The 16,104-nt window shown below is 40.7% G+C and overlaps 1 protein-coding gene across 3 annotated transcripts in view; it reads left to right on the top strand.

The window, feature by feature from the left end:
• LOC122736944 (solute carrier family 5 member 4-like) overlaps positions 1 to 16,104 on the top strand; it is a 57,514-nt gene that overhangs the window by 19,263 nt on the left and 22,147 nt on the right. For all 3 annotated transcript variants that reach the window (XM_043979342.1, XM_043979343.1, XM_043979344.1), the window contains exons 6-7: positions 13,120 to 13,225; positions 15,134 to 15,214. In XM_043979342.1, coding sequence (XP_043835277.1) covers positions 13,120 to 13,225; positions 15,134 to 15,214 — 187 coding nt within the window. The remainder of the gene's footprint in view (positions 1 to 13,119; positions 13,226 to 15,133; positions 15,215 to 16,104) is intronic.

The following is a 16,104-nucleotide window of genomic DNA, read 5'->3' as shown; positions in this document are numbered from 1 at the left end:
CGATTTTATTACTTGGGAATTAATTAAACAACAAAGGTGAAACTAATAAAAAATCAAAGATAAGGAAATAGGAAAATAGAAATACAGATGAATATTATTAACTCTAAACTTAACCTATGCAACCCCAGACTGATTTCCAATTAAGCTAGTTCAAAGGAATTTAGGGTTTTCCATCATTAACTCACCCAAGCCTGAACAGCCCGCCAGACGGAAAACCAGCACTCGCCACCAGGACCCCAGTCACCAGACCTAGAGAGTGAACTAGCGTTCCAGAAGTGACTCTAGAGCTTAGTATTCCGGAAGTGCCCTTTAACCTCCCTTCAGGGAGCGTTCAATCTTTTCTCCCCCAAAAGGGGAGGTCCTTCAAAAGCTGCCTATACCACAAATAATTTTTACCACACCAATTAATTTTTAATCTATCTTTCCATGGCCCTTTATTACATGCAGTTTTATTGCATCATGATCTGAAAAGGGTGCATTTCATATTTCTGCCTTTCTGCATTTGATTGTGAGGTTTTTAATGCTCTAATACATGGTCAATTTTTCTGTAGGTGTTATATACCACTGAGAAAAAAGTATATTCTTTTCTATCAAATTCAATTTTCTCCAGAGATCTATTACATCTAACTTTTCTAAAATTATATCAACTTCCTTAATTTGTTTCTTATTTATTTTGTGGCTAGATTTATTTAGTTCCAAGAGGGGTGAGATTACCCACTAATATAGTTTTACTATCTATTTCTTCCTGTAACTTATTTAACTTCTCCTTTAGAAATTTAGATGCTATACGATTTGGTGCATATATGTTTAGTACTGATATTACTTCATTGTCTATGGTACCTTTTAGCAAGATACAGTTTCCTGGGGCAGCTAGGTGGTGCAGTGGATAGAGTACTGGCCTTGGAGTCAGGAGTACCTTAGTACAAGTCCGGTCTCAGACACTTAATACTTAACTACCTGTGTGACCCTGGGCAAGTCACTTAACCCCAATTGCCTCACCAAAAAAAAAAAAAAAAAGATACAGTTTCCTAATCTCTTCAATTAGATTTATTTTTGCTTTTGCTTTGTCTGAGATCATGATTGCTACCTCTGCTTTTAAAAAAATTCCAGTTGAAGAATAATTTATGCTACTCCAGCCCTCTACCTTTACTTTCTATGTGTCTCTGCTTCAAATGTGTTTCTTGTAAACAACATATGGTAGGATTTTGGTTTTTAATTTATTCTGTTATCCACTTCTGCTTTATGGGACAGTTCATGATATTCACATTCATAGTTATAATCACTATGGGGCAGCTATGTGGTGAACTGGATAGCACACTGGCTCTGGAGTCAGGAGGACCTAAATTAAAATCTAGTCTCAGACACTTTATACTACTAGCTGTGTGACCCCAAGCAAGTCACTTAACCCCAATTGCCTTAAACATCTGGGGCCATCTCCAGGTGTCCTGATGTATATCTTGCCACCCAGATGACTCTGGAGGAGAGAGTGAGGCTGGTGACTGCACAGTCTTCCCTCACTTAAATCCAATTCACTGAAAATCATGACATCGCCTCCTGATGTCATGGTCCTCTTAGTGAACAAAGGACAAAAAGCAACAACAATATGATTACTGTGTATTTCCCTCCATCCTGTTTACCCCTGTTTATACTCTTTTCTTTCCTTTCACTCTGTCCTTCCAAATCAATGTTTTTCTTCTGACCATTGCTTCCCTAAATCTACCCTCCCTTCTACCAACAGTCCTTTTTCTTTTTCCCTTCCCCTACTACTGCCTTATATAGTATCATAGATTTCTGGGAGTCCCGGGTGGTATGATTTAAGGAGGGACAGGTTTTTCACTCACCTGGCCTGTTCCTTGATCTGTTGATAACCCCAGGCCAACTTGCTAATTAACCAGACAGCAAAACTTTGTGTTCTGTGGTTGTTAGCTCCAACGAGCCTGTGCCCTTCCCCGACCTGGGCCACTGCTACTCAAGCCTACTTCCTTATTCCCAGCAGGGGTGAAAAACCCAAGTTCCATCTCAGCACCAGCAGAGACCCCTGTAATCTCACCCCTGCCAAGAGCTCAGCCCGCTCACCAGATCGTGAGCTTAGTTCCAGATGACGCTGGTGCTGCAGCTGATTCAGAGACTCTGGGGATCTTCTTCCCAGGCTTGACCTGCCTGAGACTGGATCTGTGCCAGCATGACTGTAGGGTTGGGCTTCACTCATGCCTCAGCATAGCAGCCCCCTCCTTCTGACCTTCTAAGCCATCTTTGGTTGGAAAATGATTTCAGTATGTTCTTCTGTGGATTTTGCTGTTCCAGGAATTGTCCTATGGCATTATTTGGAGCTTTTTTTGGAGCGATTGTGTTGTGAGTTCAAGAGCTCACTGCCTTCCTCCACCATCTTAGCTCTGCCCCAGAACTTCCAGGTATCATAGATTTCTATACCCAACTATGTTTGTATATTATTGTCTCTTTGAGCCAAATCCAATGAGAGTACGATTCAAACAATGCTTACCCCACCTACCCCCACACACTCCTTCCTTTCCCTCTACTATAATAAGTGTTTTGTGCTTCTTCATGTGATATAATTTATCCCATTTTGCCTCTCCCTTTCGTTTCTCCCAGTACAATAATTTTTTTTACCCCTCAGTTTTTTATATCATCACACCAATGTCAACTAATACCCACATGCTCTGTCTATGTATACTCATTATAAAATGTCCAAATGGAGATAGTTCTTAAGAGTTACAAATGTAATTTTCCCATGTAGGGATGTAAACAGTTTAGCCTTATTGAATAACTGCTTTTTATTTCCTGTTTAACTTTTTATGCTTCTCTTGAGTCTTGTATTTGAAGATTGATTTTTCTTTTCAGCTCTTGTCTTTTCATCAGGAAAGTTAGAAAGTTCCCAATTTAGTTGAATTTCCATTTCCCCCTAAAAGATTATGCTCAATTTTGCTGGGTAGTTGATTCTTTTTTTTTTTTTAAGTGAGGCAATTGGGGTTAAGTGACTTGCCCAGGGTCACACAGCTAGTAAGTGTTAAGTGTCTGAGGCCGGATTTGAACTCAGATACTCCTGACTCCAGGGCCAGTGCTCTATCCACTGTGCCACCTAGCCACCCCTGAGTAGTTGATTCTTGGTTGTAATCCAAGTTCCTTTGCCTTCTGGAAGATCATATTCCAAAATCTATGATCCTTTCATGTAGAAGCTACCAAGTCCTGTGTAATCCTGACTGTGGCTCTTGGATATTTCAATTGTTTCTGGCTGTTTGTAGTATTTTTCCCTTGACCTGAGAGTTCTGGCATTTAGCTACAATGTTCCTTGGAATTTTCATTTTTGGATCTCTTCCAGTAAATGATTGGTTGATTCTTTCAATTACTATTTTACCTTCTGCTTCTAGACTACTGGGGCAGTTTTTCTTGGTAATTTCTTGAATGATGCTGTCCAGGTCCCCTTTTTTATCATGGTTTTCAGGTAGTCCAGTGATTCTTAAATTATCCCTCTTGAATCTGTTTTCCAGATCCGTCGTTTTTGCAATGAAGTATTTTACATTTTCTTCTATTTTTTCATTCTTTCAGTTTTGTTTAACTGATTCTTGATGTCTCATACAGTCATCAGCTTTCACTTGTCTAATTCTAATTTTTAACGAATTATTTTCTTCAGTTAGTTTTTGCATTTCCTTCTCAATTTGGCCAATTCTACTCTTTAAGGAGTTGTTTTCTTCATCTTTCTTTTCAAAGCTGTTGACTCTTTTTTCATGATTCTCTTGTACAGCTCTCATTTCTTTTTCCATTTTTCTTTTACCTCTCTTATGTGATTTAAAAAATTTTTTAGGATGCAGTGGATAGGGCACTGGCCCAGGAGTCAGGAGTACCTGAGTTCAAATCCGGCCTCAGACACTTAACACTTACTAGCTGTGTGACCCTGGGCAAGTCACTTAACCCCAATTGCCTCACTTAAAAAAAATTTTAGAGATCTTCCAAGAGGGCTTTTTGGGCTTGAGACCAATTCATATTCCTCTTTGAGACTTCACATGTAGACATTTTGGCATTGTTGTCTTCTTATGAGTTTGTGTTTTGATTTTCCATTGCCACAGTAGCTTTCCATGATTAGGGCTTTTATTTGTTTTCCACTCCATATTTTTTTTTAAGTGAGGCAATTGGGGTTAAGTGACTTGCCCAGGGTCACACAGCTAGTAAGTGTTAAGTGTCTGAGGCCAGATTTGAACTCAGGTACTCCTGACTCCAGGGCCGGTGCTCTATCCACTGCACCACCTAGCTGCCCATCCATTCCATCTTTTTGTGGATTCTGTCACTCCAGAATTTAGTTAGAGGCTTGATTTAATGTTGTTTCTTAGATAGATGGGGGAGAACTCAAGCAACTTCCTGGCTTTTCTCCACTATCTTGGCTCCACCTATGAGCAGGTTGATCTTATAAGAACATGGAAACACTTACATGACATGAGAAGAACCAAGAAAACATTATATACATAACAGTAATTGTTCAAAGAACTCTGAATGACTAATTCATCTAGAGTATCATAAATATTCAAACTAACTACAAAGGACCTATCCACCTCCAGAGAAAGAATTGATAAATAAAAGTATGTATAATATGGTTATACACACACACATACATATACATGCATACATTTATATATATATATATATATATATGTATATAAGTGTGTGTATGTATATATAAAATATATGTATATATAGTTTTCCCTTCCACATCATGGGGGTTAGGGGCATGGCACCTCTGTGATCTGGAAAATCCTTGTAAAATTTTTTGGCCTTCCCTTCATACCAGAAAAGAAATCTGAATTATTATGGTATTAAAAGATAAAATATTATATAATGCCACACATATATTTTATGCATTTCTGAGTTTCTAAACTTTTTCTGTGTCATCTGTTGGCCTTCACTTATCATCTGCATCTTCTGCAGAACTCCCCCCAAATTCCCATTTAATTTATTATGCTGACCCATGATATATGAAAACTATGACAGGGAAAGTTGCAATATGGAAGGGATAACTGTGTGTGTGTGCATACACACATATGTGTATATAGATATACACACATACATATAGTATAGGCATATTATGTATATGTGTGTGTATGTATATTATATATGTGTATATGTGCATATATACGTATATATTTGTATTTAATTGTAGCCTTCTCTAGCATGTAGGGGAGAGAGAGGAAAAAAGTACATGGCAGAGAACAAAAGAAAATTTAGAAGGAAGCACAGAAAAGTAGGGTAGCTTTGAAAAAACCAGTCTGAAATGGAAATTCATAGTTTTATATCAACTCCTCTCTTTATGTTGTTCTGTGTACATAGAAATATTCTTTTTATGTTTAAGTTCAAAATTAATAAAAAAGTAAAAACAAAAAAACAAAAAAAAGAGGTGGCAGTGATAACCTCTCTCACTTCTGCCCTAGTCACATGCATACAGGGTATATGTGCTCGACACTAGGGCCACAGAGACAGAAATGGAACAGTTCTTGCCCTCAAAGAACTTATGCTTTATTGGAGGAGATAATGAGTATGCTTATTTGACAGACAGAAAAAGCATTAACCTTGTTCAGCTTGGCCCAGTGGGTGAAAGCAGGAAGAATAGGAGGAAGTTAGAGAGGTAGTTGCTAGGGTGATGTAGGGGGTAACTGCCTCCCAAAGGGAATAGGGTGTTTTCAGGCAGAACCTAGGGGAGCACTTGGAGGGTACATTGAAATGGGGGTTCTCATTAAGGCATGGCAGGGGCTCAATCTTCTTGGTCCTATGGACCCCTTGGGCAGTCCAGTCTGGTGAAGCCTCGGGATCCCTTCTCAGACTCAAGTTCAATGTATAAGATTACAAAGGAAAACGATCGTGTCAAAATTGAATCCTCTCTCATCTATCTATCCATCTCTGTATCAGCCTATCTCTCCATCATCTATCTACCTACCTACCTATCTCCTATCTATCTATCTATCTATCTATCTATCTATCTATCTATCTATCTATCTATCTATCTATCTATCTATTGTCTGTCTATCTATCTATCTATCATCTACCTACCTATCTGTCTATCTATCATCATCATCATCATTCATGGGCCCCAGATCAAGAACCCCTGGTTTATGGGTTGGACTCAGTGTCTGCTGAGGTCCCATGAATCCTTGCTCTCTGTTATTCTGGGCAGAGGTGAGACTTGAAACAGCATAGGTGGTAGGATTTGAATAGGGAGAGAGGGGAGAGCAAAAGTGGACATTCTGAGCAAAGTGGAAGCTTGTGCCCTTCCCCATTTTGTGCCTCTCAGGACAAAGGACAAGTCGGTCCTCTGAAGCCTGTAGAATATTAAAATATAGCTTTTGTATCTGCCTGTCTCCTACAAACAGAATCAATAAACAGACCAGAGAAATTATAATATCTTGTAATATCTCCTACATTTTATTCCCATACCTGTCCTCTTGTGAAATATAATAACAGATCAGAGAACATTGTTAAGAACCAGATCAGAGAATTTAATATCTCCTACAAGACAAAACCAGATCAGAGACAGACAGAAAAAACATAATATCAATTTAATATTTTGTCCCAAGAAGAAATACATAACACATGATGATGTGGAAACTGCCCTCCTAAGAGAGAAGCTCAAAGCTCCCCTTCTTTCTAAGGGTTTTAAAGGTTTCTTGCTTACTGGTTACAGGGTGATGCCAGTTTCATTAACATGATACAAATTAACCTAAAGCAAATACTATAACAGGCAGCTTAAAGACACAGGAAGGGTTTACCAAGGACAAGGATGTCTGGGTATTTGCTCTATTTACTCTTTGGGGGAAAGATAGTGAATGAGGACTCATTAGTTGAAGTGTAGTCAAAGGGGCATTTTGATTTGTTTACTCTCTTGGGGAGAGAAGTTAGTAAATAGGGACTTATCTGCTAGCTATCTGGGTTCAGCCTGAAGTTTTAGCCAAAGGGCATTTTCCAGGGTCTCATAAAATCCATTTGGATAGTAAGGTACCTCCATCAAATCCAGGTGATCCACAAATTCATGTTAACAAGTCCCTTGGGGGTAAACAGCATGAACAAAGACGCGGAGGTGGGAGTCAGCCAGAATGGGGAGTAATAGAAATAGGGAGGTGCTTAGCCTGCTTGGGGCCTTGGGTTCATATTGGGGAGGAGGGTGAGAGAAGAGTGGATAGGCAGGGTGAGGCTCCCCACTGATAATGTTGGAGTGCCAGCCACACAGATGGAAGTTCCCAATAGCTATTCATTTCAAAGACATGACCTTTTGTTCATGGGGTTTTTTTCCTGCCCTGGGTGATAAGAGAATTTCATTTGGTTTACTAATTAAACCAAAAATTCAAATGTGACTCTAACCTTTTCACAGCATCATCCTAGAACTGGCAACAAGCTAAGAGTTCATTGGGTCCAACCCTGTCCTTTAATAGCTGAGGAAATAGGCTTAGAGTGGGAAAGTTAATTCATCTAAAGTCACACAAAGTAAACAGAATAAAAGGTGATATTATTTGGGAGTAAATTGAATGATGAAGTTACTGGACCAGAGCCCTTGAGCTTGGGGCCTGAAGACTTAAAACTTAAAATTGTGACTCTGTCACTCATTGGCTGTGTAACCTTGACCAAGTCATTGCATCTCTCTCAGACTCAGTTTCTTCTATAGAATGTGGAGCTGGCACGTGATGACCTCTAAGCTTTGTTTTTCTTTCTGTTTTGACATTCAGAGTTGGGAAACAAAAGTAGGAATCTTATCTCCCAAGACATGGAGAACTCTTACAAATGCTCTGGTTGCTAATGGATATTTCAAAGAGCAGTGATAACTGGGGGGTGGAGGGACTGGCGATGAGCTTCTAAGCACAATGTTTTAATTTTCTGAGCTGGATTAGCCTTTGGCCAAAACCCAGAGAATATCAAGTTGAGTCAGGAGCCCAGGCCACCCCCACTGCTCACACCTTCCTCATGACTCATGGGAGATGGACTGAAACCAAAAGCTTCCCAGCTCTCTCCACCACACTACCCTGCCTCTTAACATCTCAGAGCTCCAGGGAGAGGCTGGAGCCTCTGATTCTCTGCACATTTCTCTCTTGTGTGGGGAGGGCAGTAGGAAGGCAGCATAGATCCAGGGCTGTTGGGTGGTGCCATAGAGCACGGAGTGCAGCCCTGGAGTCAGGAAGACTCATCTTGAGTTCAAATCAGGCTTGGAACACTTACTACCTGTGTGACCTGTCTAAAATATCTAATGAGTGGTCGCCAATAAATTATAAGATTTAGCAAGAGTTAGACTTTTAAGCATTTATTAAGGAGAATAAGAATTTGGTAAAGAGAGAGAAAGGCCTAGATTCCTATCTATTAAAGGGAGAGCACATTTCTAGCCCCCTTCTCCGCCAGAGTCCAGAGGAAAGACCTCCGTCTCCTCCTTCCTCCTCCCACTAGTCCGTGTCACTTCCTGATACCAAAGAAAAGACTCCTGGTCTTGCCCTCAAAGACCTTCGCTTCATGGGCAGAACTCTTCTACAGTTAGTATCCAGCAGGTGGCGTTATTCCAATCGTTACAGTCCCCCCTGTTGTTCCTCAAGAAACAAAATGTTTCCTTGACAGAACAGTAAAAAGAATATAATAACTATTGCTAACTAATAATATGTGAACAACAATATAGAAAAGGAAGAGAGGAAAGTTTTGTCCAGAGGGGCGATTTTTTTTGTCCTCATGAACCGACGCTTTGACATTAGTCTTGCAAAGGGAGGGCCTCTGCAGAGAATACATGTTACAGATGGTGTATATTATAACAGAAAGAGAAAAAAACAACAAAAACAACAAATCAAAACTGTTCATTTAAAGTCTCTGAAAGTCTTTTCTCAGATGTCCTCTAGGTGTAGTCGTGGAATGGAAGTCTTTTCAGGGGTTGATGTGTGGATACTGGTAATCAGCCAGGAAATTTCCTACAAAATTGAGCTTAACACAACTTTAAAATAGCTTTGTCAATAATCAAATCAAACAATGAAAGTTCTCAAAAACATGTCTAAGGGAATTCATAATCTTAGTTGTTACACATGAAACATATAATAAAACAAAAATTGAAACATTCTTTAAAATTATAATATTACTATAGTCCCCCCTTATGGAGGGTAATTGAGAAGACAATTGCTGCAATATTAATTAATAAAAATAATTTTTATCTTTGTTTTATCACTTTTTGCATCATCTGCCTAATTATCCTCATGCCATTATGAGAAATTTAAAATCTAATATAATTAGTAACAGATGTCAAGGCCAAATTCAACACTGTTATTTATCATGACACCTGAGATAATTATGGGGGTTACCATAAAAGAACAGAGAAATGATGGGATATGAGCATTCCCACACTTGAGCAATATGTACTGCCCATACAGTATGCCAGGCTTAAAATAGGTGGATGGAATATACGTCCATGCCACCGAACATATTGGAGGAAACTGAGTCAGACTTAATCAGATCCATGGGATTAAGATGTCCATGGCATCAGGCATATAGGAGGGAGCATAGAAGCCAGGTGTAGAAGTGAGATGGGTGGGATGAATACTTCCAGCCATCTGTACAATATTGTGGGGAAAAATAAAATAAAATATTAAACCAAGAGAATCCAACCTCAACATTAGTCAAAAGCTGTTCCCTCGGCCATACCTTGACTTCATGCATGTCTCCCCTCATGTGACAGTTCAGTGTCTGCTCTTGCATGTATTCCTCTTGTGATTGGATGGCATCTTGGCCAACTGGCATCTGATAACTCAAAATAAAGGCAATTAATGTCTTAAATGATAAGTTCCCATAATCCAAGTCTCATATGGATTTAAAAATTGAGGATAATAAATGATTGCAAAAAATGTTAATACATCTTGACTCAGAACACAATATATAATTATGCAACAATTTCAAATAATACCCCTTTTTTAACTTAGTATACAATTACTTTTTTGAAAAATCTGAACATATTTAAATAAAAGTTAAAGCACAACACAATCTCAAAGAAAACTTTTACAAATGTTCCCCTCTTTTTTTTTGGAATATGCTTATCAAAAATAATACTTCTAGAATCAATTTACACTTGCCATGGCAAACAATTTGCCAGGGAAATGCTTTAAAGAGTTTGATCAAATAATCAGTTGAGAAAAAATAGCAAAAACAAATAACTCAGAATATGGGAGCACAATACTCCTAGAATTAACATTGTATTATGAAATCAAAACCATGTTTCAAAATTAGATAGATGAATGAATAGAAGAAAATACACGTGGAATAATAAAAGACAATGAAATTCAAACTAGGGAAATCTAAATGAATATGAACTTAATATTAATAAGAGTATTACAAAATATAAACTTGATCACATGACTATAAAAAGCTTTTACAAATATTCTCCTTGTTTTAGAAACTAAGTATAAGACACAATCTCAAAAGCATTAAAATCTCTATGAAAATAAACCTATACCATTAATTCCAAAATGTATATGTAATAGTATAGAAATCCTATGTAACCTCTGAACTGACATTAATAATCTGAGTGAATTCAGAACACTCTTGATTCCGATATCTAAAATCCCCAATACTCATATCAATACCTTGCTGCTTACTTCTACATTTCTGTAAAATATATACCCTTCCATGGCAAAAGAAGCAGAGTCTTGAACTATGTTGATTGTCATTCTTATTCAGCTTAAGTTTTTCTTCTTTAACCCCTCTATATTGTCTGTCGGGCTTTTCACCATACAAATGCTTTATAAGATTACTAATTAAAGACAAAAGCAGGTTAGCAAAATTATGAACAAAACGAGCATTCTAAGATTGTCTCAAAAGCACAGCCAGGCCGGGGAAGGGCTGAGCCTGAAGCTGCAAATGCAGGTAGAAAAAGTTGAGCATGCGCATCAGATCTCTGGACTTCCCAGGCAGGGGAAGCTATGGGCTTGGCCATAGGAGGAGTAGAGGGTGGGGTCTGGAGAGGAGGGGAGGGACCAGAGCAATTTGAATCAGACTTGATTTTGAACTCAGGCCTGGATTCCTCTTTCCCCACTTTGCCTCCAGGTGCTAGGGGATTAAAAGCTTCTAGAGGGTGGGTCATTGCCTCCAGGCATGCAAAATTAAAGCAACAATTACTGTTAGAACTGGGAAAAGCTGTGGGAATCTCTTCAGGTTTCTCTGAAAAAGCATGGTTGGGAGAGGGAGAGATATTTCCTTGTGTGAGTAAGTTGCTGGCTCTTTTAACAAAAATAAAAAGAAAAATAGAAAATCCACAAAAACAAAGCATTAACATGATCTTATGTCCCATTTGTCTGGTTAAACAGACTAAAATAAAAAATAGGATAATTAGGGAGTTTAAAAGGTCCATTCGAAAAAATTTAAAGGAAAACACAGCCAGTACACCAGTACTTAGCAGTTAAAGGGAGAGGGAGGGGAAATTTCTTACCCAACCAGAAGATCAGAAGAAGACTGAGGGTTAGCTTTCCTCTTCGTGGTCAGCCATCTGTTAAGGGCTAAAATTCTAGCTAAACTGTCTAAAATATCTAATGAGTGGTCGCCAATAAATTATAAGCCTTAGCAAGAGTTAGACTTTTAAGCATTTATTAAGGAGAATAAGAATTTGGTAAAGAGAGAGAAAGGCCTAGATTCCTATCTATTAAAGGGAGAGCACATTTCTAGCCCCCTTCTCCACCAGAGTCCAGAGGAAAGACCTCCGTCTCCTCCTTCCTCCTCCCACTAGTCCGTGTCACTTCCTGATACCAAAGAAAAGACTCCTGGTCTTGCCCTCAAAGACCTTCGCTTCATGGGCAGAACTCTTCTACAGTTAGTATCCAGCAGGTGGCGTTATTCCAATCGTTACACTGGGCAAGTCATGTATCCTGTTTGCCTCAGTTTCCTTATCTATAAAATGAGATAGAGAAGGAAATGACAAACTATTCCAGTATCTTTGCCAAGAAAACCCCAAATGGGGTCACAAAGAGGGGGGCATGACCAAACAACAAAAATTCACAAGTCCCATTCACAGACCACTAAGACGTCACGGAAAGAATGCTAGACTCAGTCAGATGGCACATATTTGAGCTTCCTCAGCTATATGAGCAAGTCAATCACTCCACTTCCCAGGGATTCCCTTTCCTCCTCTGGGAAACAAGGGCTTTGGACTCATGACCTCTGGGGTTGCTTCTGATTCTTTCAGGGACTATCAGTTCTCCTGCTGACACCCTATCACATCAGGAAGGTGACCTATGAGTCTCTAAGTCTAATGGACAAGAACTGAACTTTTTTTTTTTGGCCAAAGAAATCTGTCAAGGATTGTCTACTGAAGCATAGATGGACTGCATTCTGGAATGGAAGATAAACTGCCCACAGACAAAATCACAGATTCTAGAAGTGTTGAAGCATTCATGGGAAATGAAAGCTTTCAGTATCATCACATTTAACTCCTTCATTTCACAAATAAATGAACTGAGACTTCTAGAAGGGAAGAGACTTGCCCAAGGTCACATAGGTGGTAACAGGTAGAGATAAAATCCAAAGTGAGGCCTTCCTCCTCTAAACTCAGGGCTTCCCCCCCTATTCTCCCATCATCTTGGCCTAAATTCCTTATCTTATACATGAGAAAAGTCCCATAGGCTGAAAGTCACAGAGCCAGGATTCACACCCAAGTCTTGGGATTCCCAATTCAATTCAAGCCTCTGGACTCCACAACTTTCTAGTCATCTTTGTCTGACCTCCCCATTTTACAGAGGAGAAAACCAAGGCCCAGAGAGGAGAAGCCAATGGCCAAGACCCCGCCCCCCCCCCCAGGCAGTAAGTCAGAAAGCCAGACTTCAAGGTCAAATCTTCTGATTCCAAATGAGGTACGCTTTCCAGTAGAATGCCACATTGCATCTCCATCATCTTGGTCTAACTCCCTCTTCATACAGATGAGGTAAGGGAGTCCCAGTGAGGGACAGAGACTTCCTCAAGCTTGCACAGTACATCTAGGGGCACAGCCAGGACAGGACCCAGATTCTCTGCCTCAGAGTTCAGGTCTCTTATATAGAGCTTTTTTATCACCAGTCATCATTAGCTCCTCAGCAGCCACGAGCCTCCCTACCCCTCAATCCTAACATCTTCTCTCATTCTCAGGTGGACATATTTTCTGGAGCCATATTCATCAGACTGGCCCTTGGGTTGGACCTTTACCTAGGCATCTTCATCCTACTGGTCATCACGGGGATCTTCACTATTTCAGGTGAATCTTCAGGCTTTGGCCTCTGCTGGGTATTCTCTCTAACTCATTGCCCTCTATCTGCCCCCCTCCCCACTCCCCCGCCGGACTCCTTGGGATTGGTTTGGGAAAACAATACAGTGCCTACCTCATGAGGCCCCATTGAATGAACAAGAGGAGTTTAGCTTGGAGGGGAGAAGACTGAGGGGCCCATGATCCCTAACTTCAAACATTTGAAAGGATGTCATGGAGAAGAGGGTTTTGATTGGTTTGTTATGCTTTGCCCCACAAGACAGAACCAAAAGCAATGAGTGGATATTGTGAAGAAGCAGATTTGGGCTAAATGGAAGGTAGAACTTTTTACCTGTGAGAGGTGCCCCAAGGCAGGGCAAGTTGCCTCCAGAGGGAGTGAGATCTTCAAGCAGAGATTGAATAGTCACTTGTCAGGGACGTTATGGTGGGTATTCTTTAGGGCATGGATCAGACTCAGTGGCCACTGAGGTCCATTGTGGCTCTGAGATTCTGTGCTTCTGTTATTTAGATGATGAGGAAGCAGGGTGGCATAATGGAAGGTGGCAGGAAGCCTGGATTGAAATGCCCAGGTTCTGCTTTTGCAAGATGATCCTTCTCTAAGCCTGAGTCTCCTTATCTGTGAGCCAAAGGCTACAGAGCTTGTAGTGACTTCTGAAATCATCTAGGCTCAGTGCTATGAGTCTATGCTGCAAGTTGGAAACACCCACTCTTGCCCCATCTGTGACTTGGCCTAAACCAAAAGAATGCAGCTCAGGACTTTGGACATCTATGGGTTGAAGGTGAGGGCCAAGGAGTAAAGGTCAAGAATTTAGAGGAATGATGGGAAGAGTCAGGGGTGTGCAGTCCAAGGAAGGAAGTGAATGACCACTCAAGGGGACCCAGAAACACCACACATGCACGTGGGCATGCGCACACACACATGCACACACACAAAGTTGCCCCTCCCCCCTTCCCTCCCATGTTCACTCACAGATAGATACTGCATGCCAGAGCCACCCCACTTGGTCACACCAACCGAAATGGTACAGGCATTGCAGCATGATGCGAAGAACACATGGCTAGATTTAAGCGGTTTGGTTCCAAATCCCAGCTCCTCTACTTGGGTAGCTTTAGGTGGGTCAGTGCCTTATCTGGACCTCAGTTTCTTCCTCTGTAAAATAAGGGGGTTGGGCCGAATGGTTTTCTATGGTATACCAACAACTGACAGTTACATAGGGCTTCGCACTGTCTTACTGAGCCTCACAACAACCTTGGGTGAGTTGGGCACTACAGGCGGGACCATAGATTTGGAGCAAGAAGCGATTTTAGAGGTCCTGGTTTATGACTCCTTCATTTTATAAGGGAGGAAACTGAGGTCTGTAGAGGTGAATATATCTGTCCAAGGCCACACAGGTTAGTGCCTAGCCCACAGTAGGTGCTTAATAAATGCCTACTGATGAATTGATTGATTGATTTGATAGAGCACACATTTGAACCCAGGTCCTTGTAATTGCTACTGTTATTATTATCTTCATTTTTATAGATGAGGAAACTGATAATCAGAGTTTAAGTGACTTTACCTGGGTCACAAAGTTAGTAAGGGCCAAAAGCAGGATTTGAACCCAGGTCTCTCTAGACTCCGTGGTCACTGCTACATCTACTGTTCCAGATCACACATGATTCCTGGCCATTGTGGCAGAGTATTAGGACAAGACCTGGGTAGGTTAGCAGAGGAGAACCAGAGCGACATAAAACTAAAGGACTCTCTAAGGCAGGTGAGCCCAAGCCATGGCAGAGAGCCAGGATTGCAGGGAGGGTGAGAAAAGGGAGGGACAACATCAAAGCAGCAATGGTTTCTATCGTTCCTACAATGGATTCCTTCCCCTGGAATCCAAATGTCCTCATTTCTCTCCTCGGCAGGTGGCTTGGCATCTGTGATTTACACTGACGCCCTGCAGACAGTCATTATGCTGGTCGGCTCTTTCATCCTCACTGGCTATGGTAAGTACAGCCACTCCAGGCCAGGGACCTCCCTGGGGAAGGGAAGGTGGCCCTGAGGCAGGGGGAGGGGTTGGATGAGATCCAGGAGCCAGGGAGCCTGTTCCTGGCTCTGTCTGTCTGTCCATATCCTCTGGGCTTTCTATTCCTGCTCTCTGGAAAGCTGTGATTTTAGTAGTGAAGGACTCTGGGCAGGAGAGGAAGAGTCCACTTTAGCATGGAGAGTGGTGTGGTCTAGTAGAGAGCCCTGGATTCAAGAAGACTTGGATTCAAATTCCAGCTTTGGTATTTAACTCTGTGATCCTCGCCAAGTTATCTTGACTCTCTTTATTTTGGTGTCCTTTTCTGTAAAATGAATGGATTAGACTGGAAGACCACTGAGGTTTCTTTTAGCTCCATATCTAAAATTAGGCTGTAGCTCATGTATGGTCTCAACTCCCACATCTCCCCAGGGTTTCTCTTCTTCTTGTGCTGGATTGCTACATCCACTTCAGTAGGTCAGGGCAGTGTCCCCAGTTGGGTGGCCAGCCTTTCTCTGTCTCTGTCTGTCTCTGTCTCTCTTTCTCTATCTCACTTTCTTTCTGTCTCTCTCTCTATCTCCATCCCAAGAGTAACACTACTGTTTATGTGTATGTGATACACTCCTGAACACCACCAGATATACTTCCCATTCATACAAAATTACTTACCATTACTGTTAAATTTTTAAACATAGAAAGTTTACTAAATAAGGCAAATACAACAATAATCATAGCACTTACTCAATAGAAGAGAAAAGCAGAAATAATCTTAACTTTTCATCAAGACAAGACAAATCACGAATAACCAAATATCCAGCCATGAACCTTGGCCATACTCTCTCTCTCTCTCTTTTTTTTTTTTTTAGTGAGGCA

The sequence above is a fragment of the Dromiciops gliroides genome, chromosome 1 (genome assembly GCF_019393635.1).
Source record: "Dromiciops gliroides isolate mDroGli1 chromosome 1, mDroGli1.pri, whole genome shotgun sequence".
In the NCBI taxonomy this organism is placed as follows: domain Eukaryota; kingdom Metazoa; phylum Chordata; class Mammalia; order Microbiotheria; family Microbiotheriidae; genus Dromiciops; species Dromiciops gliroides.
Note: the sequence above shows the minus strand (reverse complement) of the source record. Positions and strands in the feature narration are given on the sequence as shown.